This window comes from Podospora anserina, chromosome 6, assembly GCF_000226545.1.
Source record: "Podospora anserina S mat+ genomic DNA chromosome 6, supercontig 2".
In the NCBI taxonomy this organism is placed as follows: Eukaryota; Fungi; Ascomycota; class Sordariomycetes; order Sordariales; family Podosporaceae; genus Podospora; species Podospora anserina.
The window spans coordinates 1,643,638-1,663,471 of NW_001914857.1; the positions used below are offsets into that span (position 1 = coordinate 1,643,638).

At 52.8% G+C, this 19,834-nt stretch overlaps 6 protein-coding genes across 6 annotated transcripts, besides 1 other annotated feature; 3 read left to right on the top strand and 3 right to left on the bottom strand.

Moving 5' to 3' along the window:
• The first annotated feature begins 543 nt into the window (after positions 1 to 543).
• Positions 544 to 661: a sequence feature (rRNA 5S pseudogene?).
• Positions 662 to 1,090: 429 nt separating this feature from the next.
• On the bottom strand, positions 1,091 to 2,285 carry PODANS_6_2010 (uncharacterized protein; the record flags this gene model as incomplete). The annotated part of the gene is made up of 2 exons (XM_001910264.1): positions 1,091 to 1,465; positions 1,530 to 2,285. The coding sequence occupies 2 exons, from the start codon at positions 2,283 to 2,285 to the stop codon at positions 1,091 to 1,093; spliced, it is 1,131 nt and encodes a 376-aa protein (XP_001910299.1).
• A 2,401-nt stretch (positions 2,286 to 4,686) lies between these two features.
• On the bottom strand, positions 4,687 to 5,202 carry PODANS_6_2005 (uncharacterized protein; the record flags this gene model as incomplete). The annotated part of the gene is made up of 2 exons (XM_001910265.1): positions 4,687 to 5,080; positions 5,126 to 5,202. The coding sequence occupies 2 exons, from the start codon at positions 5,200 to 5,202 to the stop codon at positions 4,687 to 4,689; spliced, it is 471 nt and encodes a 156-aa protein (XP_001910300.1).
• Positions 5,203 to 5,826: 624 nt separating this feature from the next.
• On the top strand, positions 5,827 to 7,947 carry PODANS_6_2000 (uncharacterized protein; the record flags this gene model as incomplete). The annotated part of the gene is made up of 5 exons (XM_001910266.1): positions 5,827 to 6,019; positions 6,079 to 6,245; positions 6,343 to 6,915; positions 7,032 to 7,350; positions 7,577 to 7,947. The coding sequence occupies 5 exons, from the start codon at positions 5,827 to 5,829 to the stop codon at positions 7,945 to 7,947; spliced, it is 1,623 nt and encodes a 540-aa protein (XP_001910301.1).
• A 2,667-nt stretch (positions 7,948 to 10,614) lies between these two features.
• Positions 10,615 to 11,462, bottom strand: PODANS_6_1996 (uncharacterized protein; the record flags this gene model as incomplete). The annotated part of the gene is made up of 2 exons (XM_001910267.1): positions 10,615 to 11,068; positions 11,122 to 11,462. The coding sequence occupies 2 exons, from the start codon at positions 11,460 to 11,462 to the stop codon at positions 10,615 to 10,617; spliced, it is 795 nt and encodes a 264-aa protein (XP_001910302.1).
• A 1,754-nt stretch (positions 11,463 to 13,216) lies between these two features.
• PODANS_6_1993 (uncharacterized protein) lies at positions 13,217 to 13,688 on the top strand (the record flags this gene model as incomplete). Its single annotated transcript, XM_001910268.1, has 2 exons — positions 13,217 to 13,479; positions 13,556 to 13,688. 2 exons carry the CDS (start codon positions 13,217 to 13,219, stop codon positions 13,686 to 13,688), a joined length of 396 nt encoding a protein of 131 aa, XP_001910303.1.
• A 1,921-nt stretch (positions 13,689 to 15,609) lies between these two features.
• PODANS_6_1990 (uncharacterized protein) lies at positions 15,610 to 18,323 on the top strand (the record flags this gene model as incomplete). Its single annotated transcript, XM_001910269.1, has 3 exons — positions 15,610 to 15,686; positions 15,877 to 16,065; positions 16,121 to 18,323. 3 exons carry the CDS (start codon positions 15,610 to 15,612, stop codon positions 18,321 to 18,323), a joined length of 2,469 nt encoding a protein of 822 aa, XP_001910304.1.
• Positions 18,324 to 19,834: the final 1,511 nt, after the last annotated feature.

Consider the following 19,834-nt stretch of genomic DNA (forward strand, 5'->3'; position numbering starts at 1 on the left):
AGGATCCACGCAGTATCTCCTGCTCTTTCCTTGCTTCTTAACTGGGCTGGCATGTCCGCGGAAAGACCAGCAGCAGAGAATAGAGACCCTTATTCTGGGGATCTATTCTTATACACAGTTCAACAACGCGTTGCATGCACTCAACTTTCTTCGGAACACTTGGGAATCTAGAACGAGGGGGGCGAGACCACCCCTTTGGGGCTTTGAGGGTTTTGTACCAGCATAGCTGTGATCTACACCGTTAGTTTACCCTAGCAATCCACTTTTATCCTGCTACCTTATTACCTATCATCACCCAACCATTCCAAGTGTCCAATCAACCTATCACCAACCCATCGTCACCCAACCACTCCAGGTGTCCAACGTGTCAACCAACCATGCTGCGGGGTTTCTGTGGGCCTACCTCAAAATGATCGGTACCTTGGCTTAGCCCGTATCTTGTGCTCGGCATGGGTGTGTCCGCATTGTCCGCCAACTAACGGTGGAAACGGGCTCAAGCTGTGCCGTTCCATATCCGTTTACCGGCATAGTGTCTTCAATATCTTGAGGTAAACAATATACTCTTTTTGGAGCTTCCCATCCTCACAGTTATCCTACATGACCGCCAGATCAGTACTCAGGTGGGTGACCACTGGGGAATCCCTGGTGTTGTATGTTTTTGGCTCCATTCTCAAGACTTGGCACTAGCCCCCTTTTTGTCCGTGAGCTGTCACCACCCTTCTCCTGTTGAGAAAAACAAAAGCACAAAGAAGTAAGTTGAGGATAGCAGCCTGTTTGAAAGGAGTGACTTCTATTCGACTTGAAATGAGAAGACTAGAAATACAGGAACAAAATGCAAGCTATATACACATATACATAAGAGGCAGACTCTCTGCTCTAAACAAATGGCCAGTTACTTGGGTATCAATGAGTGTAGCATTGGCCACCTGTGCCAACAAGACAAGGAAAAATGTTTCTCGACCATCAGGAAATGACACAGGAAAAATGAATGTTGTGCCTTGGTGGCCTGCCATCCAGTCACCTGTTGTTCATGTCGGTTTCGTGTCGTCAGCTCTTTCCACCCCAGAGCTCCATATCCACACAGCCTTGCTTAAGCCTCAAAGTCCTCCAAGAACTCAGCCAGCACATCGGGATCCCTCAAATCACCATCAAGCTCGACCGCCCTTTGGATGAGCGCCTGCAGCTTCATCTCCGACGCCTTCACGCTGCGAGCGAGGAGGCGTCTGGCGTTCGCAGCTCCAGTGTCAGTGCCGTTGTTTCCATTGCCAACCTCCACATTGTTGTCAGCGTTGTTGTTACCAGCTGCGCCAGCCATCTGCACCGGCACAACACCCCCGAACGGTCCAGCTCTGGCGCTGTTCTGGCACCTCACAAGGCAGACATTCTCCTGACCAGCGACAGTCCCCGTGCACTGCTGGTTAGCGGGGATGCTAGCCGTCAGGGGGAAAGCGGTAGTTTGTCCTTGCTGTAATCCTCATTGTCAGTCATGATTCCTCGTGATATAGTCTGAAATCGCTGGAGAGACTTACCCGATTGCGAGAGTTGCGCCCTGGGACATTTTGTGTGACTTGGATGTTGGACCATTGTTGGCCTGTGGCATCGGCATTGATCATGCACTGGTAGGGACCACCGCCATCGGCGTTGACCTGGTGAAGCATCATCGAGACCTCACCTCCTGGGGTGACCTGGGGAAGCTGGTCTCCTGTCTCAGCGAGAATAGCCCTCGTGCCGGCTTCAAGCTGGTTATCGCCGGCACCGATCGTCTCGCCAAAGGTTTGAGCAGACGAGCCACGGAAGCGGGTGGAGTCCTGCTGGAAGGGACGGCGGCGGGTGCCGTCACGGGGAGTGGTGGTGTCGATGCCGAGGGCCATGCCGGAGCCGCCTGCGTTGCCGGTTGCTTGGACGATGGCGCCATGGGCGGTGACGAGGGGGAGGACCGGGAGGAGGAGGGTGAGAAGGGTGGTGAGAGAGGGAGACATGATGAGGAGGTGAGGTTGGTGTTTTTTGAAGAAGTGAATAAAGTGATAGAGGTTGTAAAGGGGACCCTGCCGGCGGGAGGTTGGAAAAGATAGATGTGAATAGAAGAAGGTGCTGAGTTGGTCTCCTGGACGCTTGAGGGTGAAGGTGAGGATGAAGATGTAGAACTGGCTGATGAGAGAGGGATGGTAATGGCTTCTTATAGACAATTCTCTCAGCCCTCTCGTCCATATCGTTGTGATCATGAGTCCACCACATCTTGGTCGACTGCCGCCCCTGTGAGCCGACACCCGAGTTTGCCAGCACATTCTCTCTGTCTGTTTTCATCCGATGTTGTCGAAACTTACCCCTCAAGTGACGAGAAATCGCTCAGGCACGTAGCAACAACCGCTTCGGGCAAGTTGCGTCGACTCCAAAACACTTGCCCAGGAGCTTCATCGTGAGGCAGTGCTGAGCGCCAGAGTTTCGAGGGGTCTTGTCGACGGCCTCCTTCCCCTCCGCAGCAGATACCAAGCAGTCAGTACTAGTGCATCTCTCGCCGTGCTGTCATCCAGGAAGACCGGTGAAGCTTGAAGAACTGCTGACTTTAGCAGCCAGCCAGCTAGAAGTTGTAAGTACGCTGAACTTCATTTCCTGGGTGATCCACAATAGCCATGAAGCTGATCTGGGGATCACGATAGTGTTAGCAGGAGAGATCACCTAGCCTGTTTGCCAATGCATGCATTCAACTTACAGATCTACAAACAGAGTCTTCCTGTCGTGGTCCCTGATGGCAGACCCGAGATCCGTCTTGGCTCCGGATGCCACACTACTCGCTTTGACTGTTCGGTTGGACAAATAAGCTTTGACAGGTTGGCAAACCATCCATCACCGTCGCCGAGATATCCCGTAAGCCAGTAAGAACTCGTGATGGCTGCCCAGAGTTGTAGTTGCAAGACGAAACATCTGTGCACCAGAAACAGTAACCCGGTTAGACATCTTGGCGATAAAATCCCCGAGAGCTGTCACCCTGATGGCAGGTTTCATCGTGTTCGACCAATAGGGCTGCAAGACTTATTGCACCCCAGCAAAGTCTTGAAAGCGATGCCAAAAAGCAGTTTGAGGACTCGGTGAGTTATCCTTGTGGCTTGCTGTGCTCTAAAAAAGCCTTTTTACGCGACAGATCTCATTCTTTAAAGACTATCCTCATCATCAGTTCATTTTTGGACATAGAAGTAAGACAAGAAAGCGCTGTTGAGGTTATCAGTCGCAGGCGGAGCCTCGATAATTGGCTGCTCAAAATCAGTTTCACGAACTCTTCTCTTTCCCTACAAGGGGATTTTTTTGGGAGTGGCTGTGCACGCATGATTATTCTTTTGTTCTTTTGCTTCTAGTTTCGAGCAAAAAAACAAGGGTGAGAAATCCGGGGATCTGCTGAAACGTTTGTTCGATCTCGCAGCCTTGCTGTCGATCAAACGCGGCGAACCCCTTTCACAAGGGCTCAAGAAACCACCACCTGCCAATCGCATCAGCACCGCTATCGAGAAAATAAACCTGAAGAAACATTTCAACATCACATAAACTTAGATATTGGTATGCTGCCGGAAGCGCTAAAACGCATGGATGGTTATTCGCAGGTTTCTCAGCATGTGAGCACCAGGCCATGCCGGAGATCCAGAGCGGAAACACCATCCATGGTGTGGCAGCCATAGAAAATATTTGAGCAGCGATGAAATAACAGAGGGCTTCCCTTTGAGCTTCTCAAAACAGGATATTGTCTGGTAGTTTCACCGTCCACTCAGAAGGGGGCCCGATGGTCTCTGCCCCTGAGGATGTCGAAGTATTGACCGGGACGGGTCAAAGTATCGTATCGCGAAGTTGGCCGTTCTGCTGCCCGTGAAGACATGAAAGTGGTGTTAGGTTGTACTACCAAGGCCTGTTGTCAGTACGATGCGCGCCAATGAGAGCATTTGCACACTGACCTCTTTTTCGACCTAGGGCAAGTTGTAACTCTCCTGCGTTTGCCATGGATGTGGATCTCGTGCTCATAGACGCCAAGGGCGCATTGACAACATGTCTTGGGCCACCTGGTACATTGCTCTGAGGGGGAAGTGTTGCATGATGAGCTCGACCTGAGCCTGGAGCATATCTATTGGTTCTCTGTTCAGCTCTTGGGACAGACATGTATGTTGGTGATGCAGTGGTGTTGAAGACTTGTGGCTGAATGAGGTTTTCTGGTGGTCCTGTACCATAACGTCAGTTCGATGCGCCTGTTGATATGAGAATAGTATGACCCAATCACTTACTTTGGTGACTGTAGCTTTCTGGGACAGGCATGCTTCTTTGAACAGTCTGAGCTTGTTGGTCAGGGGCCACTGTCACATATCTGGGCCTATTGATCCGGTCGGCCCCTGAAAATGCAGCGCGCGGCAGTCTTGTATCTCTGACTCCATGTCCTGCTTGTGGAAGATCTCTTGGGCGAAGACGGCCTGAGGAGACTTGCTCTCGTTGTGATGTCCCTTCCTCGGCACGCATCTGATAGAGCTGCTCCTGAAGTTCTCGACACTTCTTTTTGAGTTTGTCGTAGACACTCCGAAAATGTAGCAGTTCCTTATTTCTTTTTTCCAGATCTCTGTTGAGATCTTCACACTGGCGCGAAATAGTTTCCTCCTCCCTTTGTATTGCTAGATGGGAAGTAAGCAAAGGGGAAAGGACCCGGGGATATTCTGGCTATCTGCAACATACCATCATATTTAGCTTTCCAGCCAGCACAGGTTCTCGACAATTCCGCCTTTTCTCGACCGTCCTTTGATCTTTTGCAGTGAGCATGTAGCTGTCAAAAAGATAGGTATATGAGGGAGCAACTGACATTTGTACTTCTAGTTGCTGTGACCAGAACGCCATCGCACTTGAAGCAGCTTCCATGATCATTGTTGGGCTGAGCCCATACATCAACTGGACCGCATCTTGAACCGATGATTCCCAGTCCTGATGATTGCAGATTTCTTCTTCCTCAAGATGTTTTCTGCACACCGGGCAGCTCCATGGTGGCTCATTTCCGAAGCCATGGGTGATGGCGCATTGGTTACAGAGGATGTGCCTGCTCCCAAAGTTAGCCGTCTCCCTGATTGACATTCGCCAGATACCGAAAATAAAAATTGAGACTTACATACAGGAGGTGACAACCATGCCATTCACCAACTCGGCATCGCAGCCCTGGACCTTGCACTTCAGATAAACAGGCATTTTGACTGCGGCGCAGATGCTGAGACCGTCGTTCAAAGCGAATTGCAGATAACAGCAATCAGTTTGACGAAAAGATTGCTAATCTGATGCTCTGATCTATCGGTGAAGATTCTGAAGTGCAATGGGAATGGAAGGTGGGTGGCTTGATGGCCATCCTTGTTCCTTCCAAACTCAATGGTGCAGGTGGATATGGTGCCTGGAGCCATGTGATGGCTGGAAACTCAGCGATCGTTCCGTGAATTCATCGTAAGAGAAGTAAATTGTCTTTGTCTCTTTATCTGGACTCCAATCACTGGTATCTTATTCTGCTACCTCTTCTCTCTCTCATCATCATCGAGTGAGGTTGATCTCAACAACTGGGTTAGGGTTCTTTCCCAGCCACGGCAAGCCACGCCAAGTATCCCTGAAGCACGGACCGAACCGTTAATTCTCCACCGAACTCCCCCAAGTGCCAGGATCTTGGTTGGCGCCTCGACTCCACCTCCCCGCCTTGTGGCTGTGCCTCTCACTCAGGCACCCTCACCCACTCCCTGAAGCTTACTGAAGCAGAGCCTCTCGAGTTAACGGCCGACGACAGTAAACAAACATCTCGCTGTGCGACACCGTCAGCGCGATTCATCAAACATGACCGAAATCGTAATGAGCCAGACACCACCGATTCTGCATGGCCCTTCAGAAAAGGAACGGAAATATGATCGTCAGCTTCGCCTATGGGCTGCCAGTGGCCAAGCTGCCCTCGAGTCAGCCAATATCTTGCTGGTGAACTCTGGCCCTGGCACAGTGGGTGTTGAGACTTTGAAGAACCTGGTGTTGCCAGGTACGTTTACTCGCTCTTATATCTCATGCTATGAGTTTGAAGCTAACATATGTATCCAGGAATTGGTCGCTTTGCCATTTATGATGAAGCCAGGGTCGAGGAAGCAGACTTGGGCGTCAACTTCTTCCTGGATGAGGACAGCCTGGGAAAGCCGAGGTCAGAGAGTCTCACAGGACATCTGTTGGAGCTGAACCCAGAGGTCCAGGGTGACTGGTATCCGAATGAGGTAGGTGGACTCATCCGTGACTCTCAGTCAGTTATCACGCTGTAAGTGTGAGCTCTCATCACACAACTATACTCACATACGGTGGTGGTGAATATAGAATGTCAAGACTTTAGACTCCCTCCTCACGAGTTCCCCCGTCTTCACAACCATCATATATACACACCCCATCACACCAGAGAACCTCTCGCTTCTGGAATCACATGGGCAACAACACCAAACCCCGCTGGTGGCGATACACTCCGCTGGCTTCTACTCTTACTTCCGCATCAACCTCCCAGGAGCTTTCCCCATCGTCGACACACATCCAGACGAGACAGCCACGACAGACCTTCGCCTCCTCACCCCATGGCCTGAGTTGGCTGTGTTCGCGGAGGAGCTAACGAAGAACATTGATGATCTGTCTGACTTCGAGCATGGTCACCTGCCTTATGTCGTGATATTGCTCCACTATCTTGAGAGATGGAAAGCGGAGCACGATGGCAGCTACCCCTCAACCTACAAGGAGAAGACCGAGTTTCGTCGGATAGTCCAGGGCGTGGCGAGGACCCAGAATGCCGAGGGTGGCGAAGAGAACTTTGATGAAGCGGCTGCTGCCGTGCTCAAGACCCTTGTGGTGCCATCACTACCGTCAGGGTTGAAGGAGATCTTCGAATACGAGCGCACAAACCCAGTAAGTCACAACCTTGGTTGGAGAGATGGGCCACCCCTCTTTCGTGATGGTGTCATCGTCGACAGCTACCCCTCTTTGATGAACGTGTCAGGCAGATGCTGACGAGGCTGCCCCAGGCGGAGCAAAAGTCCGGGTTCTGGGTGATCGCCGACGCGGTCAAGGCCTTCTACGAGAAGCACAAGTGCTTGCCCCTCCCGGGGAAAGTCCCTGACATGAAGGCCCAGTCCAAGGTGTACATTCAGCTCCAGAATATCTACAAGGCAAAGGCACGCAAGGATGCTGCTGAGATCTTGGAAACCGTCCAAGCCACGGCCGGTGGCCAGACCATCGATCCCGCAGAAGTGGACCTCTTCTGCAAGAACGCAGCCTTTGTCAAGCTCATCAACGCAACGACAGGGAAGATCAGCAGGGCAGATCGCTTGAACGAGGTAGCAGGTAAGTTCCCACAATATTCCCCATTCCCGTCCGTGGTTGTCGTCGAGGACGACATACCCCTCCCCATATTGGCCACTCCAGACGTCCATTGGGCGCACGGAGGGGCGAGGTCATGAGACGAGGAGGGGTGTGACAGGAACGAGGAAATTCGGACGAAGAAAGAAACGAGAGAGAAAAGAAAGGCTGGCTGACAATAGAGTGCCATTTTCGCCACTCGCTTTTACAGCCCAAGAGTTTCGCAACGACGAGCAAGCCGAAATGACCCTCCAGCCACTCTCGCTTCTCCCCATTTATCTCGCCATGCAGGCAACAGCCCACCAAGTTGAGACAGAAGACGGCCGCGGCTGGCCTAGACAAGAGGAGGTGTTGGCAAGGGTAGCCAAGATGGTGCCCGGGGCAGACGAGAACGAGAGGGTTCGCCAGGCGGTGGAGGAGGTGGCTCGCGCCGAGGGGGGCGAGCTGCACAATGTTGCTGCGCTGACGGGGGGGATGGTGGCGCAGGAGATGATCAAGATCATTACTAAGCAGTATATCCCTATTGATAATACTTGCTTATTTGACGGCATTAGCAGCCGGTGCCAGATCCTTCGCCTATAGGGTATCGGGGAAGGAGGGCGGGATGTATTATGGGGAGCAGGGCATCAGCAACAGGTGATGGGGGAGGTGGATCAGCAGCAGGAAATTGAAGGGGTAGTGATGGTAATGGATGGTGATGATGACGGAGTGATGGTGAAAGAGGCAAGAGGGAAGAAGAGAAGGGGGGGTGAGCTGGAGCTTGTGGATATGGGTAGGGAAAGGGAAGCGCCGGCGTTACGGCTGGGGACAAAACTGGAGGAGAAGGAGCCTGAAGGGGGTGCTAGCCGGCCTGGGCTTGCTGGGCTCGCCAGTAGGGAACTCAAGGGAGAGGCCTGCTTCTTGTGTGAGGAGGATGAGGAGGAGGAGACATGATTGGATCTGGGCTTCCCTTTCCTGCTTGGTGAGGTGCTGGATATGGGGAGTGAAGGGCAGGCTGAGAATAGAAATCAAGGGAAACGAGGGAAGGAAGGGTGTATCTGCCGTCATCATAGAGTACTCTATAGAATGGGGAGAACAGAACAGAAGAGCAGAGCAGAGCTAAATAACGTCAGGGACCCTCATATGGTGGCCAGGCCAAGAAATTATTGTGGTATCTTGATAAGGGAGTGGTTGGCTGATAGATGGATGATAAGCAGCAGCAGTTTCAACGATCGTGTTTGGCCATGAGCTGTTTGCATCATCGCATGTCTGTTCTGTAAGTGCCTGTCAGCCAGTCAGTCGGGTTCGTCACCCAGTTAGAATCTCACATTTGTTTTCGTCTTTGGATCAGGCTGATATCAAACAAAATGACAATGACGACGTGGTTGGTGTGTTGTGTGTGTGTTTCATTGGAGGTTTTTCTTTTCGGCATTGAAGGGTAGCTGTTCCGATGGAATATCCCGCTTGGCTAGGTAGGTGTGTTTGTTGGGCTTTTTATGCAAAATTCAGGCACGGATAGCTGCTTATGCAGGGTGGTTTTCTAACCCTTTTGCACATCACGCTAGATACCAAGACACCGTAGCTACGCTTTTCTTCCATTCGTTCTATTCCGTTTTGGTACTTGGTGTTTGGGGTCATGTTGGGGAAAATGAAGGGACTTGCTCCTGGTGGAGACTGGAGAGAGAGAGAGGGAGAGAGAGAGAGAGAGAGAGAGAGAGAGAGAGAGAGAGAGAGAGAGAGAGAGAGAGAGCGAGAGAGGGAGAGAAAAAGTTAGGGTATGACGATACCCAAATGGGTGATAGTTTTGGGGGAGAGACAAGTCGAGTGATATGTTGGGTCTGCTCCATCTAAAAAATGATGTTTTTTTTCTTGTTTGTGAAAGCTACTCTGCCTTGTTGCTGTCAATGTCATCGTCAGTGTGTCTCGTTTGTGTCTTTGCATATACATATATGCATGTATCTGTAGGTAGGCAGAGATGCAAGGCAACAAGCAAGTAACCAGCAGCAGCACAGTCACCGTTTTGTCTCTTTTCAGCTGGCTACCCTTCCCCAAAATGAACAAAAATTGTGGGTTTGGGAGACTGGATTCACTGCTTTGGTAATAGGCTGACAGACTTTTCTGGCAGGCGTAGTATCCTGGGCCGCCTTTTTTGGGACCGTCATCGTCGAATCTGGCGTGGTGTCTGGCATCTTGTTGAGTACTACTCCAGCCAATGGGACCAGTCCGTTTTCAGGCATCTTCTTCAGCCTTCCCGTTTTTCGATGCAGACCTGGTAAACCAGGTTAGGTCACCCGGTTTTGCAGATACCTTCTGCTTCCCTTGATTCCCTCTGTAAACAGTACGGGTACAACACAACCCGCTCGGCTGCTGTCGTTTGGGCTCAGGGGATGAGGAAAACGAGCAATTCAGAACAGAGAAAAAACCTGGAAGTAGTACTAATGCAGACTGCAATTGGTAGCTTGCCATGGCATGGCATGGCACATGTATGGTATATGCAAAATGCAGCTACTGTCTGCAGCAAGCCAAAGACCGTTGCGACCAAGATTTCAGCCATTTCTCACCCACCTATTTCTTTTCGGACCGCAGAGCCTGGGTGGCACCCTTTCGTTTCTGCTTCTGGTTGGAGAGTGGGCCACTGAAAGGCAGCTCATGTGTATGTAAGCATGCGCCGGCCCTGCGTGTCGGCCTCGTTTGTCGATGTTGTCTGTATGTATGTCCGCACGTGCATGCTCAGCGTCTAGCCCAACCTGATGTAGCGAGAGAGTGGTTGTAAACGAAAATTTTCGGCTGGACCTGAGCATGTAGGACCTGAGGCGATGCCTCTGGCGCTGCCCCATCTGAACCAGATGTCGAGGCAAGTTGGTGAGGAATATTGTGTCCTTTGGTCTTGCTGTGTTCACCTCAGACTACTAGAGAATATGGAAGCAGAAACCGCTTTTCCGGTCCTCATGATGGGCCGGCGGGGGGGAAGTGAGGTTGTGAGACATGCTTCTGGCACGATGTCGACGTTCTGGTCCTGAAATCTCCGAGTAGGAGGTGAGGGAATTGATGCAAGCCACAGAAACCAGGTGACTTCGACCTCATGTTGTGCGGCCTGAGAATGAGAGTGAAATCTGGGGATGGTGGTGGGCGGTATCGAAGCTACAATTCTGGGGTGACCTTGCTGAGCCCGCCTTGCCAACCCTGTCGTCTGGCGGACCGCTGTAGCGGTTATTCCGAGGGCCATCCGGAAGTCTGGCGTGAGGAGGCCGATGGGAAAGGTGTAACTCACTACATTAGCTGCATATCAAGAGCTGGCCCTGTCATGAAGTTGCTCTTGGCGCCCATGTCAAGTTTGACAGATGGAGCACAACTAGCATACCTGTTAGAGGTGTGGCAGCATGCATCAGCCTCGCTTGTAAGATGCGAGATGTCAGTTGTCAGAGGCTGCGGGATATAGGAAGAAAAAGCAGGAATATTCCAGCAAGAAGTGTAAAACTCAAACAGAAGCGGGAGTAAAATGATGTAGGGGTCAACAGTGGAGATAAGTAGACATAGGTTTGACCACTGACAGGTCTTGATGGTGTAAGTACACGCGTAAGTTGATATGACTCTATCAGTCCAGGGGTGCATTATGTATTGATCGGCCAAACAACTTGTTCGGCACCATGTCATGCAAAAACTGGGCACATGGAAATGCGTAGGGGCAGTGATGTTTGGGTGATACAGGCACGGCATCGGGCAACTAGGACAAGGCCAGGACGGGAAAGATAGAAGCTGGTCCTGGAATTTCCAAACTTGTTCTTCCGGCCGGCGACAGGAGCAGATGCGATAGGTTCGTGCTGTGTCCCGGCCGCCTTGTTGGATGACCTCGGTACGTTTTGTGGTTTTGAAACCGGTGTAGCTTGTAGCTGGTTCCCCGCGAATTCATGTCCGTAGCACATCGCATGCGCAGAGACAACCTGAGTGGAAGTGTCCGGCTCCGCGGCGATACCAACCCGCCCACCCGTCGTGGTGTCAGGTGCCATGCCGAGCATGCCCGCCCCATGCCATGACTGACCGCAACTTAGGATTTGATGCCGACCACAGCCGCGGCATGTGTTGCTACGAGCCTCATCGATATCGCCGCGACAGCTCATGGCGATGGTTGATCAATGCGGTGACTACACCTCGGCGCCTCAGTTGTGGTTGACCCCTCCATCAGCTCGAAGAAGAGGGTGGGCAGGAAAATAGAACGAAGGCATGGACACGGGATCCGAGAAAGGAAATCCAGACACCCATCGGTCACCGACGGCTAGAGATGGGATTGGGATAGTGAATGGCATGGCCAAATTAATTCAGAACAGCCGAGTTAATATCGACGACTCTGCGCTGTCCACTGAGACGGCCATGAGTGATAATTGCTGCATTCCTGCTCCTTCTCCTCCTTCCTTCTCTGATGGTCTGACCAACACTGGATGAGATCAGTCGGCTCCTGCAATCTTGATCGGGGAAGGGTGAAGGTGTAAGGTGTCTGTGCGGTGCTATCTCCGGCGTTAAGAGCAGGGTAAAAGTCGACTAGACTCGTCGAGACTGGCGGTTAATATGACGTGAACCCAACGGCGGTGATGTTTGGTCGTGCTGATTTGCTTCTCGCACGAGTGGATGTTTGTGGGGAAGAGCCGGTGTGTTAAGCCACATCTGGGTTGGCGTGCGCCACCGCTCGAGCTTAAGTCAGAGGGTTAAGCACCCTTGTAGACAGGTCCGATGAGACATCCACCAACCTTCATTGATGATGCTGCACACCTAGCTGTGTTTGGCATGTGTCACCGACGAAGGATAATTAGCAGTTGACAGGTCCCCTACGCTAGAGAGATCGAGACTCTCGTCGTCGATGTCGAGGTTGTGGCACCAAATCTATACGAGTGCAACCGCAGAGAATGACCACGTTGGGCCAATATGTTTGATGCCAGGAATAGAGTCATCGGCTGAGGAGATCGACGACTGGACCTGACTGAATGGGCAAGACACAGGCGCGCACATGGCCCTCGATCAGGAAAGACGAAAAGAGGGAAGAGACAGCAACGACAAGCAGCCGACGACGACGCTAGGCTTGCTTTGCCGACATTCCAGGCGGTGCTGCACCTCTGATTGGCTGACGAGAATGTGGGGAAATAACGTTGGCTGCCGAGCTTCGGCGCCTTGGCGGCTGTTTGAACTGCACTCTTGCGAAGCTCACAGAGATCTTGCTCTGCATTAATCATCAGAGAAAAGAGGGTGTGGTGGTGAGGCAGGGATCTTGCGAACGGTAAGTCACCGTCAACTACTGCAACACACAAACGGAGACGCGCACGTGGAATTCACCGTCCAAAAGCGCCACAGGGTTTCACTGGGAGATCGCCTTCAGTTCAGGAGAAACAGGCCGACCACCCGGAAATCTGACAGCTCACCTCGCACTCGCCTTTGCCCTCACTGATGAGCAAGACATTATTCTCTCGCTCGCTCATGCACGACATCTCGGTTGCTTCTCGCCAGCACAGCACAAGATCAAGACAGCAGCATATCACTGCATATCGGATAGGCCGTTAGTTTTGTCTGGTCTTGCTTACAAGCTAAGCTTACAGCTGAAGCTTCGTCATGCTATTCTAGAAGACCGCCTTTTGATTCCGCATGAAGAGCACGGATGTCGATGCCCAGTTCCTAACCTAACCCGCAACAAGGAAATGTCAAGTCTCAGGTGGTGGTGATGCCCTGAGCTCGAACTAGTGGTTACACTAACAATCCTCCCGCACTGACATACCACGCTGTGTTATGGTGTAGTACAAGGGTCGTCGCTTGCTTTTCCGACCCCCTCGTCGATTCCGGCTGCTCGGCCGCGGCACAGCCGGTAATTAGAGACAGGGCAGGCTGCCCAATGCGACAGCAACTGTTCAAGGACCTCATCAAGCTCAGCTTTTCACTAGGGTCGACCAGAAATGTTGAGATGGGATATCTCGATACCCCAAGAGATATCAACACAAGAACCATTGATGAGGTCCTCCTCACAGGCAAAATCGCGGGAGCAAGCGGCTGCAGAGGACAAGGCAGCGTCCGCGGCTGCGGCGAACTGGCCAAGGGGTCCACAAGAAAGACGGCAACGGCGACGGGAACAAAGAGAAGCGCTAATCGTGGTACCTTGTGTGTATGCTGGAGGTACAATGTTCCAGCAGGATAACCGCCTTGACATGCCGTACCAGGGTACTTACACAACCAGCCCCATATCCACGCTCACAGTCGAGAGGACCGGCGGGGCAAGTCATAGAAGCATGCTCCGTTCGCCAGCCATCAACGCTCTCAGCCCGTACGACTGGTCAGTCGATAGGACCATGGCCGGTACCGCGCGGTGATGGAGCTGGGCGATGACGAGAGAGTGGGCTTCTACAGAGCACATGCATATATGCTATGCTGACTGCGTACGGCTCAGTTCTTCCCAACATGGCAACCAACACCGTCTAGATATTAAGCCTCGCAGGCTCGCAGTCATGTGTCTCGTCCATCAGCTGGGAAATCGCCACATGCCATCTATTTACCGCTATTTTTTTCTCCTCAGCTCTCAGAAGCGAACGGCGCCGTCGTCTTCGTGTCGCCGTTGAAGGTGGATTCGCTTTGCTAACAGCACCTTCTAGTTCACACTCACCGCATGCTCAATGTTTGGTTCAGGTGCTATCGGGAAGGGTCCTCATAGGCGATGAAATTTGCTACTGTCGCATGCACCGTATTTTCCACCTGGCCGAGGCGGGCCAGACTGCCAGATCTTTAGAGGCTATCTGCGAGTATCCGAAGCTCATACAACACCACTGGAAGAAGAGCATTATCGTGCGGCTGCTGCTATCCTCCGCTCCGTTTCCTCTTTCACCAGATCCAGCAGAGCTCAGGGGTTTGGGTCGAGTCGAACCTGTGGAGGACCTCCCCCTCCATTGACCCCTGTCTGCCCTGATCGGAGAAGGAAAGCGGGCAGATCCCTGGGCATCAACCGTTGCGGGCGGCCGAACGCCAATCAGCTCTTCTGGACTTGGCATATCTCCACCAAACCAACGGCGCCGTTCTTCAGGGCACAGACTGGCGTCTTAGAAGAGGGGGAGTGTGCCTGGGGCCGACGGCCCCTCTTTCCAACCCTCCCCCAACTTCAAGTTTTTTTTTCTCTTGCTACGGATCATTTTCTCCAAATCCCTAGCTCCTCCTCCTGGTTGACACACGCCCCTAGTTCTTAAGGGGTGCTATTACAACAGGTCGGTGGATGTTTTGGCCAAGCCTAATGACGGCCTTCCCGAGCATACTAGTCCTCTCATCTCGCTCTTGTTATACTAGCTGTCCAGGAACACGGCAGAATCATGCTTCCCGGCGCGGCGATATGGGACGAAATCTCCACATCCTGTGACGTTGCACAGTTTCTGCGAGCAATTAGCTAGCTACCTATGTTGCGCTGCTGTTGTTCAACTCGTCAGGCATCGGCACCAGATGCCACAGGAGACTGTGCCGGACTGGGGGGTGCAACATCATCAGGAAAGACGGCTGCTGTGCCTCGATGGCAAGCCGCTGTACAACGAAAAAGATGGAAAACCCACGTGCAGCAATAAGCATTCATGGTTGACGTGCAGCAGTACACAGTTACAACTCATGCACCCCGGTCCCAGCGTGAAACGACACCACCACAACGAGCAGAGGGATTCGCTGGTATTGGCTCTGAGCTAATGCTCCCCAGACTCTGCCCCAGATTCTTCCCCAGACCGACCTACGGTTTCTCCAACAAATTGCCCTCCCCCTTCCGCAGGTACCTCTTCTCGGACTGGCTGGCTGGCGTGACCTCTGTTGGGCATGAGATTAATATGGACCGTCCAGGTACTGCGGCTCGGTCATGCCTGATTGGTGGTGGTTCCCAACTTGTGCCTGGCTAAGCAGCCTCGTCCCCCCCCTGGCTATCCCGTTGTCCTCGTGGCTTGACACGGCATTGAGCAGCAACGTCGTCCATTTCGACGGGCTCCTTGCTCACTTCCTACCTCTGACGGAGTCCACTCTATCTCAACCTTACTCGGCAAGCTATACCTGGGGCCCCCATAGCAATGTACAGTACCCCATCGTCCTGCACAAGCGCCCGCTACGCTAGGTAGGGCCTTCCCAGAGCTCTTGGCCCGACTTGACAGGACGTTGCAACGTCGAACAAGCTTCTCCACACCACGGGTCCAAGGAAGGCGGCCTCGAAAGCCGGGGCATGGTCCAAATCTCTGCTCTCTCCACAATGTACCATACCTACAACTCCAGCTGCATGCCATGGAGATATATAAGTCTGCGTCTGCTCCCCATGTTCTCGCCTCTCTTCGTCATTACCCACATCTATCTTTATCCAAGTGGCTACCATTGAGCGCTTCTACCCCAGCTCGTGGTTACTTTTCATCTTTGCCATTGCCACTTACCCCAGCTTCTCGCTTGTAACCGGTACCCGGCGGCGTCCCCGGCATCGCCAACCTGTCGTGCTCATAAATACCGTGTGGCCGTCTGGGTTGCGTCTTCCCCAGAACCACCTTTGGCACTTCACAGCTTTGGACTTTCCAACATGGCCCCATCAATCCCAGTTCCCACCCAGGGTGGCATGTTCCACACCTTCCAAGGCGTCACCCCACGGAAGCAGTCAACAGACTCTCAAGATAGCACAAAGACCAGCTCCACAGGTACAGCCAAGAGGATAACAACACCACATGCTTGTGCCGAGTGCAAGAGACGGAAGATGTAAGTCAGATCAGATCCTCAGACAGGAGGAACATATCTAACCAGGTGTGCTCAGCCGCTGCGATGGTCAACAACCATGTGGCCAATGCCTCTCCAGCCGGGCTCCCAAGAGATGTTTCTACGACAAGCACAGACAAAGAGTGATCCCATCACGCAAGACACTCGAAGCTCTATCACAGTCCCTCGAAGAATGCCGGTCGATCCTGAAGCGGTTATACCCAACACAAGATGTGCAGTCTCTTCTGCCTCTCTCCAGACAAGAACTCCTCAGCCTTCTTGACAGGCCAACAATAGATACTTCGGTCGGCGGCTTACCATCACCACCATTAAACACCAGTCCCATGTCGGACTTGGACTCACCAATGATGCCAAAGACGGAGAACCTGCTCGAGCAGATGCCATCCAGAGACACAGAATGGGACGAGGAGCGAAGAGGAAGAGACCCGATCCCAGCCGAAGCCGACGACATCAACGCTCTTTCGCTCTCAGTAGACCGCCAAACATCCTATCTCGGTGCCTCCTCCATCAAGGCCGCCCTCATGGTCATGCTCAAGGTCCAACCCGGCCTCCGAAACTCCCTCGCAGCCCCATTAAACGGAGTCGAGATGTCCCACAACTACCCAGCCATCCGCCAGAAGCCCACCACCCAAAAGGACCCCCAACGCATCCCATGGTCCTGGAAGGGCCAAACACTCATCGACGCCTACTTCAAACGCATCCACGCTTTCGTTCCAATGCTCGACGAGTCCACCTTCCGCGCTGATTACCTCGAAGGCCAACGAACCGACGCCCCATGGCTCGCTCTGCTCAACATGGTCTTTGCCATGGGTTCCATCGCGGCTATGAAATCGGACGACTACAACCACATCAACTACTACAACCGCGCCATGGAGCACCTTCCCATGGACGCCTTTGGCTCCTCCCACATCGAGACGGTCCAGGCCCTCGCCCTCATCGGAGGTTACTACCTCCACTACATCAACCGGCCCAACATGGCCAACGCCGTCCTCGGCGCCGCCATCCGCATGGCCTCCGCTTTGGGTCTTCACCGTGAGTCCATCACGGTAGGTCTCCCAGGCAGCGACATCATCGCAGCCGAAACCCGCCGCAGAACCTGGTGGTCCCTCTTCTGCCTCGACACCTGGGCCACCACCACCATGGGCCGTCCCTCGTTCGGCCGCTGGGGTCCCGCGATCAACATCCGCCCCCCCGAGTTCGGCATCAACGCCAACCGGGATTCATCCCAGCACGCAGGAATCCTCCCTCTGATCGAAAACATCAAATTCTGCAAGATCGCCACTCAAATCCAAGACATGCTCGCCATCACCCCCCTTCTCAGGACAGAAGACCGCTGCGCCATCGACGCCCAGCTCGTAAACTGGTACACCTCCCTCCCTTGGCTCTTGCGGACAACCGACCCCTGCGCGGAACCGCTCTACATGGCCCGCTGCATCATGAAGTGGCGCTACCAAAACTTACGCATGCTCCTCCACCGCCCCGTCCTCCTCTCGCTTGCCTCCTCCGGCCTCAACCCCCACACCCAAGCCTGCGACGCGGACCTCCAAGCCATTGAGACCTGCCGTGAACTCGCCGCGGCCACCATCGAAGACGTCGGCCGTGAATGGACCCGCAACCAAATGAGCGGCTGGAACGCAGTCTGGTTCCTCTACCAAGCAGCCATGGTCCCGCTCGTCTCCGTCTTCTGGCAATGGGGCTCTCCCCGCGTGCCAGAGTGGCTCAAGCAAATCGAGCAAGTCCTCGACCTCCTCGAGGTCATGGAGGAGTGGTCCCTCGCCGCCCGGCGCTCAAGAGAGGTAGTCTGGCGCATGTACGAAGCCTCCCGGGCAGTCCAAGCCCAAGGCGCCGCTGCCCGCTCCCAATCCCCCGCCGGCCTCCACATCACCACCACAGCCGACAGCATCGTCGTCGGCGGCGGAGAGGTTCACATGAGCCCCATTGGTCTCGAGCCAGTCGACGGAATGGGGGGTATGATGGGCCTGCTTGATCAAGGGGGTCTATGGGATCTAGACGGGATGTACTGGGGTGGAAATGGCCCTCAGTCCCCAACACACACTGGAAACCCAGACGACAGCGCCGCCGCCGCCGAGTTTGCCGCTTACGCTGCTGCTCAACAAGCCGCCTCCGCCGCTCATCACCACCACCCCGAGCTGATGCAGCATGTGGACTATGGGATGATGCACCACCACCACGCTGGACATCATCACGTGGGGATGGAGGGCTTTGGGTATGTTCAGTGAGCTAGCTGATTACCTAACAACACCATCTCCCTCCCTCCCCGGCTGTATTACAATCCCACCCGGAACATCGGCCCCCTTCATATTCCCCAGCGCTACCCTACCGTCACACCCAGTGGCGTCTCAAGCAACTCAAAAAAAAAAGTCTGGGGTAACCGGGCAGTCTGGGGTAAACAGGGATTATTTTGCCCCTTCTTCACTTCTTCTTCTTTGTCGTCATCATTTTATATGACAATTCTTTTTTTAACACCCCAAAATTTTCACTTTATTTCATTACTACTCAAAGCAAATGGAACGGATGGAAACGGATGGAATCGGGGCCGGATATACCACAACTTACTTTTTTACTTCTGGAAACGAAATTTGTTTGGGTTGCTTTTTTGCTTTTTTCTCTTGCACATATTTTTTTGTATAAACAATGATGATGAATGAGAGAAAGAGGATGAAGCAGGAAGGTCGGTTGGGGAAAAAGATCGGAAAAAACACACACGCACGCAAATCTCCTACAACAAACAAAACAGGAATTGGGAAAGTTGGAAAGGACAGGACAAGGGGAGTTCTCAAATTAGGTTTTCTCTAGGCTTATACCCAATATTCCACTTTTTTACAACACACTTCACCATCATGTCTTTGACTGTTTATTCGCCCTCTTGGGTTTGATGCGATGAAGAAACAATAAACATGGGCAAGAACATTGAGTCAAAGGGACACATCGGGCGTTTACTCGGCCCTGTAGAAAATACCCGGAATGACCACTCCCCTATCCCACAACTGATTGGACTCTCACCATCATCACTATTACTTCCCTTGCCCCTCCTAGCCATTCATCTTCCCTCTCTCTCACACACACAAGTCCGTAATTCGAAGGTTATACCTAGCTAGCGAATACATTCCTTCCTTCTTCCCCGCATTCTTCTCTCATGCAACCTTGACGTCCACCATCAAAACATAGCCCATCATCAAACACACAGACCCTTCAGCGACTTGGTACAGTATCACTGTGGATATTATGGAAGCGTTCACAAAGGTTTTCAGCCAGGCCTCATCATCCAATAAGAGTCCACCGGTCTTGCACCCCGAAGCCGACATTCCAGAAAGCTTTTACACCTTCTTGGCTACCCTTCGTGTCAGTGTCAAAGTCGCAACATCCGATGGCGACGTGACATGGCTTCCTCAACATACCAGCCATCTTGAGGCAGCATCTTGAAGATCACTACGACCACACACACTGAGAAGACTTCACTTCCGGGAACTACGCTCGTCCGTCTCCGGCTCAGCCACCCCTAGATACAATACAACCACCAAGATCATCCGCACTAGGTATTCTCAGCTGTACAGAAGACAACCCGGATGGGCCATATCTGCCGTGTCAGCAATGCGACAAGTCAGTTTCCTCTAGTCTTGGGTTCCTGTATGCTGTACATCTCTGGAAGGGGAGAGGAGGATATGAGGGCCGATCCGCCAAGCATTTGGTAGATGTGGGGAGCATCGTCCTGACAGCTTCACACCACGTG